This window comes from Neopsephotus bourkii, unplaced genomic scaffold, assembly GCF_033783945.1.
Source record: "Neopsephotus bourkii isolate Nb327-2 ecotype Australia unplaced genomic scaffold, CSIRO-AGI_Nbou_v1 NB_1820, whole genome shotgun sequence".
NCBI classification, from domain to species: domain Eukaryota; kingdom Metazoa; phylum Chordata; class Aves; order Psittaciformes; family Psittacidae; genus Neopsephotus; species Neopsephotus bourkii.
This window is the reverse complement of record NW_026902293.1, coordinates 4,276,695-4,294,111: the sequence shown is the minus strand read 5'-3', so window position 1 is coordinate 4,294,111 and position 17,417 is coordinate 4,276,695. Positions and strand designations below refer to the sequence as shown.

At 34.1% G+C, this 17,417-nt stretch overlaps 1 protein-coding gene across 7 annotated transcripts in view; it reads left to right on the top strand.

Moving 5' to 3' along the window:
- Positions 1-17,417, top strand: part of ASPH (aspartate beta-hydroxylase) — a 111,066-nt gene that overhangs the window by 38,082 nt on the left and 55,567 nt on the right. For 4 of the 7 annotated variants that reach the window (XM_061342824.1, XM_061342822.1, XM_061342825.1 and 1 more), the window contains 12 exons: positions 3,859-3,948; positions 5,349-5,423; positions 5,914-6,069; positions 7,014-7,073; positions 8,625-8,681; positions 9,189-9,233; positions 10,083-10,118; positions 11,612-11,650; positions 13,393-13,437; positions 13,585-13,626; positions 14,215-14,262; positions 15,141-15,185. In XM_061342824.1, the coding sequence (XP_061198808.1) occupies positions 3,859-3,948; positions 5,349-5,423; positions 5,914-6,069; positions 7,014-7,073; positions 8,625-8,681; positions 9,189-9,233; positions 10,083-10,118; positions 11,612-11,650; positions 13,393-13,437; positions 13,585-13,626; positions 14,215-14,262; positions 15,141-15,185 (738 nt within the window). The remainder of the gene's footprint in view (positions 1-3,858; positions 3,949-5,348; positions 5,424-5,913; positions 6,070-7,013; positions 7,074-8,624; positions 8,682-9,188; positions 9,234-10,082; positions 10,119-11,611; positions 11,651-13,392; positions 13,438-13,584; positions 13,627-14,214; positions 14,263-15,140; positions 15,186-17,417) is intronic. The other 3 variants (XM_061342826.1, XM_061342827.1, XM_061342823.1) reach the window with 3 other exon arrangements.

The window sequence follows — 17,417 nt, the reverse complement described above, 5'->3', positions numbered from 1 at the left end:
TGGGAATGAATATGGGATGTTGTATATTAAATGCAAGTTTAAAAGCAGCAGTAAGAGGATTTTCTGGACACCTAAAATGGAAACTAAGAGGAAGATAGATTTCTGTTTCATAAAAACAACCAAGAGGAGTATTAATAGAATGTTTTGTCATAGGAACCTAGCAAATAAATGTAAGTTATTCCCTGCTAAACTTTTTTTTCCTAAGTATGCTGAGAAAACTATTTAATACACATTCAATCCAACTTTAGTGTTGTGTTAATTTGAGACTTCAGTGTCTACTCAACCAGAATGTTGCAATACTTTTGCTTATTGATCCTGTGACAATATGTTCTGCTTTCTTCTTTCATTTATTGATTTATTTATTTATTATTTAGGTCTGAAAACTTGATTCATTGGATTCATTGTCAGTGTTCAGTTAACTGTGTCCTGATTTTTCTGAGTTTCCTAAGCTTCTGGTAATGAACATTTCTAAAAATTAGGCCACCTATTTAACTATTGATGGATATCGTTGGATTCCAGTCACATTTTAAGTGATGCACTGCTTACTACTAGTGTATTCTGGTTGAACTTGATTGGAGAACACCTTACTGATTTTTGCAATTACTATTTTCTACAAACACCACTTTTCAAGTACATGATACTTCTGTAAGCAAGCTCCTGTGTTAATTTGCTCTTATAGTTACTGTATTTTTAGCACAAAAGAATGATTTATCCAGTAGTCTCATTAAAAGAGACAAAGTTACAAAACATTTCTGCAGAGGTATTTTAGTATGTTATTGAATCTATACTTGCTTTTATGTTTATATGGGAAAGCAGTATATTCTAATTTTACCAGACAAATAATATTGCTTGGTATATTGAAATACTGATTGCATTATAAAATTACACAAGATTCAGAATGAAATTTGTAATTAAAATTGAAGTTTTATTATTATTGTTATATTGCAGTATCATTTTAAAGAAAACAAAACTAAGTGAGAGTGAGCATGTCTGTGTGGGTGGTGGTGTAAGATTAGAGGCCTGGTGTTTGCTTCTTTTCCTAGTTTTGCTTAAATTTTGTCTATAGCAGTTGGCAGTACACTTACCTCAGACTTCCAATAAAGAACATACATGTCTGTGTAAGATGCTTTGATCCCTACAGGTAGAAAAAGTGATAGGGTAAGATCTAATCTGTTGGAGTTTTTTAGAGGAAACTTACTCGTTTAAATGAAAACTGGAGAAAATAGTGCTGTAGATTAAGATTCTAGCTGTGATATTTAACAGATTATATACTGAGCTATTTTCTAAATATTTATATATGTGTGAAGGAGGAATTAAAAGATGTGTGTTATTAACATTGTAATGCTTAGCAAAAACCGACAGAATTAAGATCTAATAAATGTACTTGCACAATGAACATTCTATTTTAGGTTGTGAACATGATAGACGTGTTTATTAATCTTTGGTCTGATAAGTGCTAAGATAGATATTTAACAGAGGAGCACTTAAATCTCACTTAAATAACTGTCTGGGAGTGTATTTGGAATGAGATGCCTTTCTGATTAACATATTGTTTTATCTATGACCCAAAGTTTAGGTGTTCCTAAAAGAAGTTTTGTTGTGGGTTTTTGGGTTGTTGGGTTGTTTTTAACTCCCCTCTTAATTTTTGTTTCATTTTGTTTAAGCAGCACACCAGGCTGTATGGATAGCCACACAATAAAATGAGGTTTTGCCCCAGGCGTCTGTTGTGCTGTTGTGTATATCCGTGAAATAGTACTGTCATTTAACTTACCATAGCAGGTTACCACATAAGCTCAAAGAATGCACCACACAAGTAAAAACTGAGTGTAACTTTATTTCAATAAAAATGTGAGACAAAATAGTATCTCACAAAAAGTAAATGACTTAACATATTACATACTTGACATGGTTGAATAAGAACTGTTAATAAACACATCATAGATGTGCCTGATAGCAAAGTTGAGAAACGTGCAAGCAAAACAACAAAAATACTCTTTCTAGTCTCTTTCCTTTCACAACACTCTGATGGCTGTGAAATATTGAGTATCTTTTGAAATACTTTGAATCCATTTATTTATGAAGCAAAGCAAGTGGTTGTCTGGAATTAGAGATGCAGGTTGTCAGAGAATATGAAGACTTATTTAAAGAGGTGTGTATGTGAGGGAACTATTTTTGAAAACAAGTGGCAGTTTCTATGCTTAGAGATTCTAAAGTGTGAGGCAGCAGCTTATGAAAGTAACTGAGTTTATCTCAATATGTAGTTAAAGATGACTGTGGAAGTAAGTAACTTCTTAATCTTGTAGCCCTTAATATTAATGCAGTAAAAGATTAATGTAAGTCTTCATAATATTTTTTAATGTTAAAGGGTCTTAATGGTGCAGAAAAAAACTGGCAAAAAATGGAGTCTAAATTTGGTGCTTTTTTTTCTAGCTTCTTACCTTGATTCCATAGTAGTGGACTCTTGATTACAGTACTTTTAGCTACAGCCTAACTACTTATCTTCATGTAACTTGAATAATATAAAAAGGTGTAAGTAGAATTAAGCCTGTTACTTCTGTTCCCACTGTTTACATAGAGCAGTAGAATAAATATGTATTTTTCTCATGATGCATAAAATATATAATAAAATCTCTCTAGTTTACATAAGTCATTTTGTGACATACTAGTCCTATTGATATTGAGATATGTTTGACTCCAGCATGACATGGCAATTAAAACGAAAACCCAAACAAAAAAAAAAACAAGCTTTACTGACTTGAAATATAGTTACTTTTCCAAGACTTAGCAGTCAGGGGTGCTCATTATAGTGTAGCCTCTGCTTTCTTAAATACTATTTTTCTACTGATTTCTGTGATACAGGCCTTGACAAACTACTTTGTGTGCTTAAGGTAGTTTTATCTTCATCTTTATTGACCTTGGAACTTAAATGTGAGCCTTAGAAAAATGGCCTAAGATAATAGGAGAATTCCATTTGGAAGGGACTTCAGGAGATCCTTATTCCAACATCCTGCTCAAAATGTGATCATCTCGGAGATATGACTAGTTTACAGTAGCTATTATCTAGTGTGGCCTTTAAAACCTCCAAGAATGGGAATGCACAACCTTTCTGTGCTGTTTTTTTTTCCACTGATTTGACTGTCCTCATGGGGGGTGTGTGTGTAAGTTTGCGTTTGTTTTGGTTATGTTTTTGTTTTTCTTACACCTGGTCTGAACATCCCTTGTTTAAGTCTTGCTTGAAACCTTCCTGAAGAATAGTTTAGGCTAATACCAATACATTCTTTCTTGAGGATGTATCTTAAAATGGGGCATAATCATTCAAGGCTATAAGTTATCTCTTACAAGGATGTTGATTATTGCTGTTACTGGTTCCTGTCTTTTCACTGTGTTTTGATCTAGAAAGGCTGTGGTATAAATAGTAAGTATCTTAGTGGTAAAATGCTGTCAGTCATATTTTTTTCTTTACTAATTTGGTTGTCAAAAGAAATTGGAGATTGAGATAACCTTATTTGACTTTCTGTCCAAAGAGAAAACAGTGAGAAAAGCCTGTTGTCTATTTTTCTTCTGGATACTGAATTGGTGTTGGGAATAGCATAATCATTTGTTCAATTACTTTTAAATAAAGGCATATGCTTAAATTTCTGTTCCTTTTTTCTCCTCATTATATGTTAGTCTTTAAAACCTATTTGTTTATTATCTGAATAATCTTTGAATAAATCACTGTGTATCAGGACAGCTGTGTAATTGAATACATTTTGGAGAGTTTTGGCATCAGTTAATTTAATTGAAACAGCTTTCTTAGTTTATAATTGAATGAGATCAAAAAGAGCATGAAGTTAACTTTATAACTGAAAAATGCAGGCCTTAAAGAAACATCTGTCCCAGCACAGCCAATATCACCAGCATCTGAGGAGACCAGCCAGCCTGCTGAGAAATCGTATGTTGAATCAGGTAAGGCCTTTTGTAAACTAAACTAATACATTGTGTTATTTCTTTGAGTAGAAAAACAACTCTTTTGTTGATTTTTATGTGTTGCTTATCCACTTCAATTGATTTAACGGGAATCACTGTTGATAACTTTATATAAATCATTGACCATGAAAAGCTTATAATTTAAATGTATAGAAGGTACTCTTGTCAGCTCTCGTGGTTATCACTGGAATCATATCCCATCAGAATAACTTTCTGTTGATGCACTGTTGTGGTTTTGATGTATATGCAACAGCAGATTCTCTACCTCAGAAAGCCCAAAACCAGCCAACCAAACATAAAACTAACAGTCAACTTCATAAGGTTAATCAAATACTAACTTTTCCACTAAAATGAGTAGTATATCATAAACACAGTAAATAGAAAAAAAAATCATTTAAACATTTTAAAAGCTCCATAGAATTAGTAAAATTCATTAGGTTTAAGAAGAATTCAAGAAAAAATACTTTTATATGTAAGATTTCATATATGTGATTGGCATTTTTGTGTTACTCAGAGACTGTGTTTTCTCCTATTCCTTGAAAAGGCTAATCCTGCTTCATGTTTATGTGAACGTAGCACAACCCACAAATGTTGAACATATGGTCAATAAAATAGAATACAGAATTTGTTTTTAAAAGACTCACATTACTTTTTTTTAAGTTATAATTTATAAAGTATGCAAAGTTAAAAATTTTCTTTCTTTCCACCCCATAACTTGGTACCATTTTGGGTCTTTATTTGAACAATTCAATTATTTGGTTTTATGCTGTTGGGTTTCTCAGTGTTAATTTCAGGACATTTATACAAAGGCAACACTTCATACAAATTCCTGTTGTGTCCTGGGCTGGTGTGTTAGCTGGTAATAGTTTGTTCCTGAAATCAGTTTGTGATTAATTCTGGTGTGACTTGATACTGTAATGTTAGTATGTATTTTAAGAAGCCAACAAAATCCTACTTCTGCAAGTGACATTTTGTTGACTAACGTGACATCCTAGTGCTGCTGCCTAAATTGTAGGAAAGTAATGGATGAAAATTACTTTGAAAAAGAATTCTTGGTTTGACTAGTTACCTAAAGTTATCAATGTTACTGCCACTGAGAAAAATGTATGTGCAGAGAATGCAGTGTAGATAAATTCTTCCGATTCATCTTCAGAATTAATTTAGTGTGATTAAGGCAATACTTCCCATACTGGAGAGTAAGCAAACCCAAATTGTTTTTTGTTATTGTGAGAGTTGCAGAGGTTCACCAAGTCTGACTCTGCAGAACTTTATGGAATGGAATAAGAACTTAATGGAGGCTACTGAAAGCTCAAGCCTTGACCTAATGGTTAGACTTTGCCTTTTGCACTTACCTTCACTGTAATTTATAATCCTTTTAGAGCACAAGAATGCTGAGGTAGAATTGGAAGAAGAATTTCAGTCTGTTCTTCGTGAAGCTCTCCACTCCCAGCCTGGTAATGCATTAATGCTTAGAAATTACTGAACAATTTATAAATACCACTGTAGGCTAGACTGTAGAATCTCCAGAGTCTGGTTTTGGTACGTACTTTAAGTACTTATGCCTGCACAAAACATTCTAATCAGCTAATTTGTTACTTACAAGAGAATACAGGAAGTTTAGTCACCAAATCCTAAAACTGTGGCCTCTTCCCCAGGGGGTAGCAGTAGCTCAAATCAGTCACTTGACAAAAACTTCTTCAAAATACTGGGTGGAATGCAAGAGTAGGTAAGCACAGATGGTTTTTACTGTTGGACGAAGAAGGCACTGGCAGGTCAGTGGAGACACTTTAGGTTTATACTGCTGCAAGGTGCAAACAAGTCATCTGTCCTCATCCCCTTTGGAAACCAGTTGAAAAACATGAAGGGTGTGCTGAAGGCAGAATGCTTGCTGGTGATAGAATTTGCCAGGGTATGTATTCTCTAACAATCTGTATGATTGATTAGGAGAGAGACATGAAGATGTAGATGAAAGTGTAAATGACCAAGCGAAGGAAGAAATACATGGAGAAACACTTGAAGCTACAACAACAGATGACTTGCTCACAGAATTAGAGAATGAACTGCCAGAAGCATATGAGACACCAGATTCAGTTCAGAAAGGTATCCGAATAATTAAATATAATGAAAATTAGATTCTGTCGAAAATAAGAACAGGCAAATGGAAGTGTCTCACTAAAAATTTGATTAATAATTTCTGCTTGCAGTATAGACTTAACTAATTATATATTATTGTTTAATTACTGCTATACTGGCTTTCAACCAACCAAATTCTCTTCCCAGTAAGAGAGACTTTTTTAATATCTGCATGGAGTCTGCTTTTGGGCTTCCTGGTTTACCAAACTAATTATGAGTTTATTAGCACAGCCTTTTATAGACACTTATTCTCATTCTACTTCTGTCATGGCCTAAGCGACTCTAATACAGCGCTCTAAAAGAATGTTATTCATGGACTGTATTGTAAGTCCTGCTGGGAACATAACATTTTATAGGAAGATGCTCATACTCTGCTGCTGTGGGGCACTGACAGGATGATACAACTTGTTTGTAATCAAAATATTAAAGAAGAATCATATGATCTAAATCCAATTGAGGAAAAAAATGTTTCTGAATGCTTTTTTAGATGTACTACTGAAAGTTTTACATATATCTTAATAACTTTTTTTTTTGAAAAATTCATGTCATTGATCATCTAAAAGTTTTGATTGCTAGAAATACACTGGGATTTTTTCTTTGCAACTGAAGTAATTAATTTCACTTTGTGTCTATTATATGACTTTGTTTCTGTATCTCTTTTATTCGTCCACAAGTTAAAATAGGGGAATAGAGGAGAAATTAAAATCCCAATTATTTTAAACCTTTAAAATGACTAGTAGGAAGGCAGAATGAATGTTCTGCTTTCTTTACATTTATACAGAAATTTCTGTGGAGAGTCATTTTTTGAGCAAATGTATGTAGTTTATATGTGTATACATATTCTCAGTTATGTGAGTACCATATATTGATTTAAAATTTTTAAATTTTGTAAATACATGTTTCTTTCTTAGATGCTGATCTTTTGGAAGATGACCTTGGAGCAATGGAGCCTGAACCGTATGAAGCACCAGGTATAATTCTGTTTTTCGAAACTTGGCAATATTGGTTTTCAGTCTCAAAGTAGCAAATTATATGAGAAAGCAAAACAGAAAAGGTTAGACTGGTTTAGGGATAGATAATTTTTTATTTTTTTATTTCTCCAAACAGCTATTCTTGATATTTTCAGCATATTTTCTTGGATATTTTCACTTTGAATGAGATGACAGTAGCATATTTGGTATTGCAAATGGTTCTTAAAAAGAATGATGGCAGGTATGGAAACTGTCTTCATTGGTGCAAAAACTTAATTTTACTTTTCTGTGTGTATGATTGGGATGTGGATAGGCAAGAGATCTGTGGTTGTACAATCTAAGAAAGTGAGAATGAGATTTATTGCTTATCTTACTATTTTCATACAGCCTACAACGCTAAGGGCTTTATAGCCTGTTATTTTTGGCATTAGAAACTTCTGTTCTCACGTGGATCCTCTCACCTTTCAGAGGCATCCAGTTTCTAACCTTTCCTTCAGGACCTTTTCTTTCTTTATTGCCAATTCTACTATCAGAGAGTGAGTCAGCACCAAGGACTTTGTTCTGAACTAGCCTTGCGTTGTCTTTCTGCACACCTTAATTAATCTTTAAAGCTTTTTGGAATTTTGCCTGGACTAATACAGTTAGATAATTCACCTTTGTATTGTGCTTGATATTGCACAGTGGTATTAGTGTTTCCCATTATAAAGAAACATAAGGTGGATCTTACAGTTTCCCTGCTACCTGCCAAGTATTTTCTTCTGGATGTTAATAATGCTTGTTTATGGTACAGGCAGCTTCTTCCATTTACATTAGACATTGATTTCTGTTTGCTACAGGCTTCTTATCTTTGGCTTAATGTTAGTTCTGGACTTTACAGTCCTGTTTAATGCCAAATAAGACAGAATAATTTTGTTAGATGCATCTAAAACTACTTATCCCTGTCTTTGTGGGAGACTGCTGCTTTCCAGTTACCAATTTAGAATCCAAGCTGCGGTGGCTCCAAGTGAAATAATAGTTACTTTACCTTCAGTAGTGTGTGTTGAGTGTATTAATAACATTGCAAAGAATTGTAGTGACAGAGGAAAATAATCCATGTATTTAGCTAGGCAGCAACAAAAAAAAAAGGTAAATTGCTGTAGATCTGTGATGCCAGAAGTGAACGTATATGTTTCCCAAGGTCTGATTTCTGGCTTTTGTCTTCTGTAGATCATCACCAATAGGTCCTCCTGGGCATCAGTAAAGAAGCTCCTTTAGAACTTTGAGGATAGGGGAAGATTACATTTTTTTTCTTCTTAAAGTAATTATTAAAAAATTGAGGGAGGGTAATGGTTTCTGTGGATCTAGTTTTCATAGAGAGAGTATAACAGATGACTAAAAGAGAGTGGCCCAACACCTTCCATTAGGTTTCAGTGTGTTAAGTTGCAAGTGTTTGTAAGTTTTTGTCAGTTTTCAGCTAAGGAGCTGCATTTAGCTATTGACAGACACATTATGGATGCAAGTTAAAATAATTTATTTTATTTTAACAATACTTCTTTCATATTTAATTTACAGTTTCATATGAATATAGTACGGATGTGGAAAATACATTAAGTGATCCAGAAGCTCCAGGTTTGTAAATTTTTATGGCTTCAGGTGACAACGTAATGACTTGTGCTTATATTTTTAAACATGCTTTGAAGTAATGTCATATTGACTGTTTCATCACAGTTTTATTTTCAAATGATTTTTGTTAGTTTCAAATAAGCCTGATTTTTTTTTTTTTCTGCTATGTTACTGTTACATTTGTGAGCTCACCACTCCACAAATCCAATCCAGAAATACATAAATATCTTGTTCTGTCAGGAATCTTACTGTCTAACCAATGCATTATCAAAGACCTTCTTATAAATACAGATATCGTGGACCTTACTATATTGTGTGACTTACAGTGTAGCTTCTTGAACGTGTTTTACAGTCCAGTTGTCACTTTCAAGTAAACCACTGTAATATTAACTCATTACATTTAGTTCTGTTATTCTTGAGATAAATATGTGATCTTTTAAACTTCTCTTGTGCTATTTAGTTGTTGCATGAAAATTTGATCGGAATATGAAATATTAAATATTTTTATTTAAGGTCACTCTGAATTAATGCTAGAAGATGCTGTGGAACATTATGCAGGTACACTCCAAAGTCTTACTTCTTCTTATTGAAGTTTCATTGAATATGGTCCCCAGACCAAGAGAAACAAAAAACCAAACCAAAATTAAAAAAAAACCCAAACCCCACAAAACAAAAAGCCCCAAAAAATATTAAAAAGGGCCCCTAAAACCCCAAACAAAGAAAACCAAACTCCTGGAGCTCATAGATAGCATCAGTTCCATAGTGAGTTACTACATCTGCATTTCTATTTCTGTTCTGAAAAAAATACAAAGACCTACATGAATATTACTGTAATGTCATCCAAATGGGCAGAATTGTATTTTGAGGGGTAGATTTCCAGTTTCTAATTTAAATTGCATAGAAATGTTTCTGTGGGTAAAGAATAATTTGAATTTACCAATGATGTTGAAGTTGGTATGATAAATGTCAGGGAAAAGGTAGTATCTGAAGAAAAAAAAAAATTGTAAAAAAAAAAAAGTGAGTCATAACAGGAGGATTCTAAAATTGTAGAAGTTTTCTGTATATAGATACAGTCTTACGAGTATTTCCATTATGAATTCTAGGTAATTTGTAGATGAGTTCATGAACTGCGTAAGAAAAGCCTACTCATAGTGTTTTATCTTTTTTAAGTCTGTCTCATGATGTCAGAAAAAGATTCAGTTCTTCCTACAAGATCTTTTAGAAATCTTCACCTTTGTTGGACGCTTAATAACTTTAATACAGTATAAAATACTGTAGTTTTGATTATCACATGTGGTCTGAAAAAAAACATAGATTATTATTTGTGTGTGTTTAACGTCTTAAAATTCAATGAATTTTTACATTTATTTTTTGGGGGGGTTGTTTTGTGTTTTTTTGTTTAAACAGAAGATAAAGTGCACGGCAATTATAATGAAGACCATGGTAAGACAACTGCTATATTTAGTGAAAAGATAGTATCAAGTCTTTCATTAATATGAAAGTGAAATTGCTTTGTCTTTAAATTTTCTATGCTGTCACATTTACTTTGCAAGTTCGAAGTTTAGGCTTTAGGGTTTTTTATGTTAAAATCCCCTGTGTATGTAAACAATTCACAGCACTAAATCAAGTGTAGAGTATGTGTATAGACTATATTACCATTTTGGTCCTCTTTTAACATACACAGACATGTCAAGTCTTCAACGTAGAATGGTAATACTCTTGTTTCTTTTCTATGTTTATGTTACCTGAGCAAAGGACAGAGATTCTTAACTTCAGAATATTTCAGACAGAAAACCTTCAGGTTTATTCTTTGCCATCAGGAAGGAAATTCTGTCATCCACCTTTCGGTTAGAAGTCAAAATCCCACTGCACGACTTTGAATGGCCCAAAGGTGTATTTAAGCCCTTAGTGCAAGTTTTTCTCAGTCTACAGAAAAGAATTATTTGCCTCTGCTATGGTGGCCTTGGTGAAATGCGTCAGCTTCAATAGAATGGAAAAGTAAAACAGACCTAGCTTTTTCCCTGGGCTAATGGTTTACTCTCCTTTCCACGAGATACTTACTTTACAGTTGGTTCCTAATCAGGAATCACTTCTCTTGTTTCTCACACCTATATGTGAATGAGAAATGCAACTTCTAATCTTTACTTTCCATGCTCCTTCATATGGAGTGACATGAACAGAGAACACTTACATGGTTCCTGCCCTTAAGAAGAGTTACCTATACCTGCTTTAATAGTAGGATGTTCATGGAGGTTCCCAAAGTAATCTGCATCAGTTTTTCATAGAATTAGTTCCAAAATCATTGCCTATTCTGCAGCTTCTTGTGGTGGTCCCGCACAATAACAGTGAATCACTCTATTTTGTAATTCATAATTTTTTAGTATTTAAAAAAAACTCATGTAAATAATTTTTTCATATGAGAGTTAGTACCTTTTGTAATAATGAAATTGTCCAAAACATTGGACGAACATTGAACATCTTCAGTTCTAAAATTCACAATATCTATATTGAAAATTCAGACAGTTAATGGATAGCATTTGTATATTTTCAGATACTAGCCGAAGTAAAACAATGCATATTCTTAACTTATTTCTTCAGAGTTACAAAAATTAGCCTGGCTCATTACTCAAAGATTAGGAGTGTGGGTGGATTTTATAACTGTACAGAATTATAGCTTTCTTTCTTTTTCCATATTTCAACTGTGTAGATGGAAATGCTTCAAATTTCAGCATTATGATCAAATTCGATATTTGGGTTTTGTATAGAGTTTCTACTCCAATCTCCAGTAAGGGTTTGTGTATCTATTCAGGCCCCCAAGCTAAAGAAAGTCTTTGGGAGCTTTGCATTAGCAGTAATGAACGGGATGCTTAAAGAACAAATTTGTAAGATACTCTGCACAGCGGCCACTCATAAACTCGATTCTTCTTTCCTTTCAGAACCAAAACATGAAGAGCAGACTGAGGCTCAAGGTACAGGTATATAAATGTATATATGTGTGTGTATGTATATGTGTGTGGGCAGGGTGTGTGTTTATTCCAACACGCATCCACCATCTCTATATATTTATATATAAGGAGCATATTAGAAAAATTTTTGTTTCCTATGTAGTTAAAGTAGAAAAACCTCCTAAAGAAAAGTTAGTGGAATATAAATTGGTTTTGAAGTCAGAGAAATATTTTAGTTGAGTTAGCATAAAAATCATTTAAATAATCCTGTTTTATATATATATATATGTATGTATATATATATATATATATATAAAATCTGTGTGATCTTCAATCACGATATATTGCCAGTTATACCAAAGGTTCATTGCAGTCTGTGTAGGTACAAAGTTAGGGTTTTAACTATGAACTTAGACACCTTCTTTTAATAGGCCATTCTTAAGGACTCATCTCTAAGGTCTCAAATGAAACGAAGTTCATATGTTAGGCTTTTTATGGACATTTAGAACACAGTAGTTCTGCTTAGACACTCAACCTGCTGCCTGCCATGAGCTTTGCTCGTAACCCTGTAACTGGTACTTAAGGTGATTCGAAATTTGCAGGCTGTCAATAGTAGGTCTGCTTTGATGCATACTTTTTGCTACTACCTTTGTGTAATAAGCAGAAACAATTTAAAAATTAGTTGTCTGCAGTGCTCTCCCTGGGTCCTGTATGCTTTGTGGTCTTGAAATAACAGCTCTTTTTTTTTTAAGGCAGTCTTAGAATCATAAAATCATAGAATAGTTAGGGTTAGAAAAGACCTAAAGATCATCAAGTTCAAACCCCCCTGCCCTGGGCAGGGACACCTCACACTAAACTGTCACCCAAGGCTGTGTCTAACCTGGCCTTGAACACTGCCAGGGATGGAGCATTCACAGCTTTCTTGGGCAACCCATTCCAGTGCTTTACTACCCTTACAGTAAAGGACTTCTTCCTTATATCCACTCTGAACTTCCCATTTGAAGTTTTAACCCGTTACTCCTTGTCCTATCACTACAGTCTCAGTCAAACTGATTGAAAAAGATATGATTGTTTAGTTTAGAATGAAGTCAAGAAATTCTTTAGTGTAAGTAAATTTTGCATACTGACAAAAACCTGTTTTGTCACCTTTGGGCTCAGAAGTTTAAGAGGACAGTCAAATGAGTTAGAAGGTGCCATATTCAAATAAAAATTAAAACGATTTATTTTTCCATGGAATCCATAACTTTAAGTTGAAGAACTTGCTCATTGTCCTTCGGGAAGTAAAGTAGGACTTACCAGAGAATTGCATGTTTATTAAATAAAAGAAAGCCTTTTAAAGGGAAAGTTTACAGAGGGCTTTTGTTTTTTTAATGGTTTTTAATGTGTAGCAGATGGAGTTCATGCTGCAAAAGGTAAAATTTGGAGTACTGATCATGCTTAGAAAGATGGAAGTGTTAAAAATTTCAGGTTTTAAAGTTACTGTGTCTTAATACAAACAACATTTGTTCAGAGGGTACAATTTTGAAATACTTACCTTCTTCAGTGAAAGTAACTTCACTTCACAGTTCTTCAGTGAAACAGGAAAGGAAATTTAAAAAGCAACTTGTTTGGGTTTTTTTTCACCTCAGATTCATTGAAGATCCTGTTTGTTTATAGCAGTTTATTGTTCATAGTTAAACATGCCTGTTTGCTACTCTGTTTTTCTGTTGTATGAAAGTTTCATCAGTTGAGGGTTTGAATTCATTATTGCTCTGAATTGAATGTGTTCTTAGCTGTTGAGGACCTTCTGGAGGAGCTGAATGATGCCACAGAGCCAGGTATGTATTTTGCAATTGTTATCTTAAAAGTTTTTTGATGAAACAATTTTGAAATAATTTTGAAATCTGTAAATGTAAAACTAAACAAACAAAACCCACATTATGTAATTTTTCTTTTTTGTTTTCTTTTTATACTGTCTTTTATAGACGAAATATCAGAAGATTTTGATATTGGTAAAGACCTGTCAGGTATGAGGTTTTAGTTTATGGAAAAAAAAAGAGTTCTTCCACTTATTTATTAATAAAATTTTAAAAAACAAGCAAATGAAAAAGCAGAAAAATGTGCTATATAGGTTCACAGAATGGTTTGGGTTGGAAAGGACATTTAAAGATCATCTGGTCTAACTCCCTCACCATGGGTAACCACCTTTCCCTAGACCTAGTTGCTCAAAGCCCCATCCAACCTGACTTTGAACACTTCCAGGGATGGGGCAGGGATGGATACTATATTTATGAGGTTATCCATTTGAAAAATGTGCACTACTATAATTCAGTGGGTGAAAAAAAAAATTGTTTCACACAACCAAGAATTTTAGCCAGAATCCCTTTTGGGTTTTGGGGGTGTAATAAGAATGGATGTTAATAACAAAGAGTAGCTAAACTTATGGACATGAAATGCATTCAATACTTTCTTTCTACTCTTATCATAGTTAGATGTTCTGCAGTTTAAGTATTTTGGTTTGATATTAAATTGATTGGGTGGCTGGTGGGAAATAAAAACAAAACTGTAGATATACTGTGTGTAGCTTTCAACACTTGTTTTCTTTCTAACCGTAGAAAGTGAGCATACAGAAGATCTTGTGGCCACTGAACCAGAGGCATCAGGTTTGTGTATTATCTTTTGCATCAGTTTGTTACTTAAAAAAAAAGTTAATTTAGAGTAATAGGTGTGATAGAGTGGAAGTCTGTGCTGCAATAAAAATATTTTTATTGCACTTATGATAAAAATATCACAAGTTTTCCTGCAATTTCTTTTTTTTAAGGGAACCATAACTGTGATGTTGGAATCTAAGATCTTGGGAAAAAAAACCACACAACACCCACAAAAAACCCCAACAAAAAACAACACAAAAAACCAAACACAAAAACAAACCACCCCACCACTAGTCAGTACTACATACTCATGGAAGACAGTATATGTTAGAAATAAAATGGAATGTCTCTCCAGTTTTGAGCACTTAATTTATGGGCTTATAAAGCCAGAGAATATATTTTCCTCTCTTTGATTCTTATTAACTACAGCCAGCCTCCTGGCTACTGCAAATTCTTTTCTCTGACTCCCTCTATGCATGAACAGGGAGCTATGTTTAAACTTTAGTTTATCAGCAGTAATGGCACTCAGTGACATATAACATGTCTAATTTAAACATACATATGGAAAGAAAGAACTGAATTTTGAAGTCAAGTATTTCACAGTTACAGTTGAGGACATAATAAGTATATGAATGTTTTCTAAGCCCTTACTGTGATAGCATGTTAAACTGTGGGAGATTTGTGCTTCAAATAGTTTACTTTCAGAATTTTAAAGTATCTTTTTTGAAACTCGTTGGCTTACTTAAGTATTAATCTGCAAAAGTATTACAGAGTAGTCTTGATAGGTCAGTGTTTTGAGCATAAGGGAGAAAATGATCGTTTTGTAAATTTACCTATTACCTATTTAGTGAATGTCTGGTTTGAATTGTTTTTATGCTTTTGACTTGCAGAAGTTCCTGTTCAAGCTGAGGATTATTCAAATGACAATCTAGTGGGTAAGTTTATCTTAAATGCTTGTTGTTTTCCCCAAAGAAATGTAGCTATAACTATATAGAAAGTTTGTAAATAAATTACATCTTGGAAGGGAGTGGAAGAACATCAGTATTGTCATTTAAAGTTGCTTCCTGTTTTTGAGGCAATAGTTTTTATCTTATACTGGATAAATGATGATAGTTCCAGGTTATATGGAAGCATTCCAAATGAAACTTCAGGCAGAGCTGCGTACTCTTTCTGTGTAGGGAAACAGAAAATTTTGGGTCTCAAAATATGTGTGTATTTCCTTTCCAGAGTAACTGATCATGGGTGGTGATACTGTCACTTCTCTGTGTACCAGTCAGATCCAGTGAAGTCTGACTGTGGCACATTCTGTGGGCACTGATCTGGAAACAGGACTGTTTTGTCATGCCATCACATTTTTCTTGACATAACTGATTTTAAGAACAAGAGTACTTCCAGCTTTTCCATCTGTGCCTTGACAGTAGTAAGCACATAGTTTACCAAACCATTTTAGATTAGACAAATTGCTTCTAAATTTGAAGATTGTATTGCTACATTTTATCCGCTTTTTGGAGATAATTGTTGCAAGTTGCTAGTTCTTCAAATTAGAGCAGTTCTGTTGAGTGGAACACTGAGTTGTATCTCTGGGCTGAGATATCACAGAAGCTGCAATACAAGAGCCCTGACAAGTATATTTCTGTTTTGTTCTGATTATCTTGAGCACCTTTCTGGCTTAGTCGATCTTTGCAATGCAGAAGCTCTCGTGTGGTGTGGTGCCAGGTAGTTCTGTGGAGTTTCGCTTTTCCTTGCAGGAAAGGAAATTTATATTTGGTTCTTGGGCATGTCAAAAATAGCCAGAGAAGTGAATAAACATAGGAGGCCTTTGTGTTTGCCCAGAACAGATTTGAGGCATGGTTTAATTCATGTTTTAATTTACATGCTGAACCTTAACTGAGGTGATTTGAAATGCTCATATCAGTACATAACTGTGTTGTCTGTGAGGCCTTTCTAACCTTTTTATCTTAACATGGTGTGTGTTGAAATGTTTGAAGCCACAGGTATTAATAGATACCCTGTCTAAAAAATGTTTTGTTTCATAATTAATAAACATTTTTAATCAAAGCTTATATTCGGCATGGGAGCAAGCTGTAGTTACCTGTGACAGCAAAGGCAAAAAGTTCAGGTCATTTGTTGTGCTTTAAGTTGAAAGTGTAGAAGAAAAAAAAGATGGTTTTGGCAGGAAATGGTGCTGCTTAAAGTTAAAATAACAAGTTCTTCACGGGATGATTGCAAAGTTTCAATAGTAGGTTGCTCTGCACAGTGTCAGTTGTATTGATATGAGGATGTTGAAATGATCTCTTGACTTACATACACTATTTTAAAACTAAATTCAGAATCTAGGTATCAACTTGAAATCTTTAATATGTGGCTTTGTGGACCATGTTCCTACCACTTCTTATGCTACAATTTACGGCTCGGTCTTGCATCAGTAAATACATTTCCTACCTTCACCATAAAAACTTCAGTGTATTGTACAGCAGTGGATGGTTTTCAAAATATTCCGTTTAGCTTCATAGAGTCATTTAGGCTGGAAAAGACCCCAAAGATCATTCAGTCCAACCATAAACCTAACACTGCCAAGTCCACCAATAAACCATGTCCTTAAGCATTGTGTGTACATGTCTATTGAATACCTCCAGACATGGTGACTCAACCAGCTACCACCTTACTACAGCCTCCTTTCAGGTAGTTGTAGAAAGTGATATGGTTTCCCCTGAGCCTCCTTTTCTCCAGGCTAAACAACCCCAGTTCCCTCAGCTGCTCCTTGTAAGACTTGTGCTCTAGACCCTTCACCAGCTCCGTTGCCCTTCTCTGAACCTGCTCCAGCACCAAAATGTCTTTCTTGTAGTGAGGGGCCCAAAACTGAATACAGCGTCCAAGGTGCAGCCTCACCAGTGCAGAGTACAAGAGGAAAGTCACTCCTTTAATTGTAGATGGACTTTCAAATAAGGTGGTGGAATTGAACCTAATTATCCACTCTCCTTTTATTGTATTGTGGTACAAAGAGAGTCCTTACTGTTTTCAGACACGATTAGAATAAAAAGTAACTTGTATTACTCTGAAATAGTATATATTTCTGATCCTTTTGAAAGGGTTTTTTAGATTTTATTTTTTTTTTCCTTTTCTTCCCTTCATGAGGAAGAAGTGAAAGAATCAATCACAGAATCATA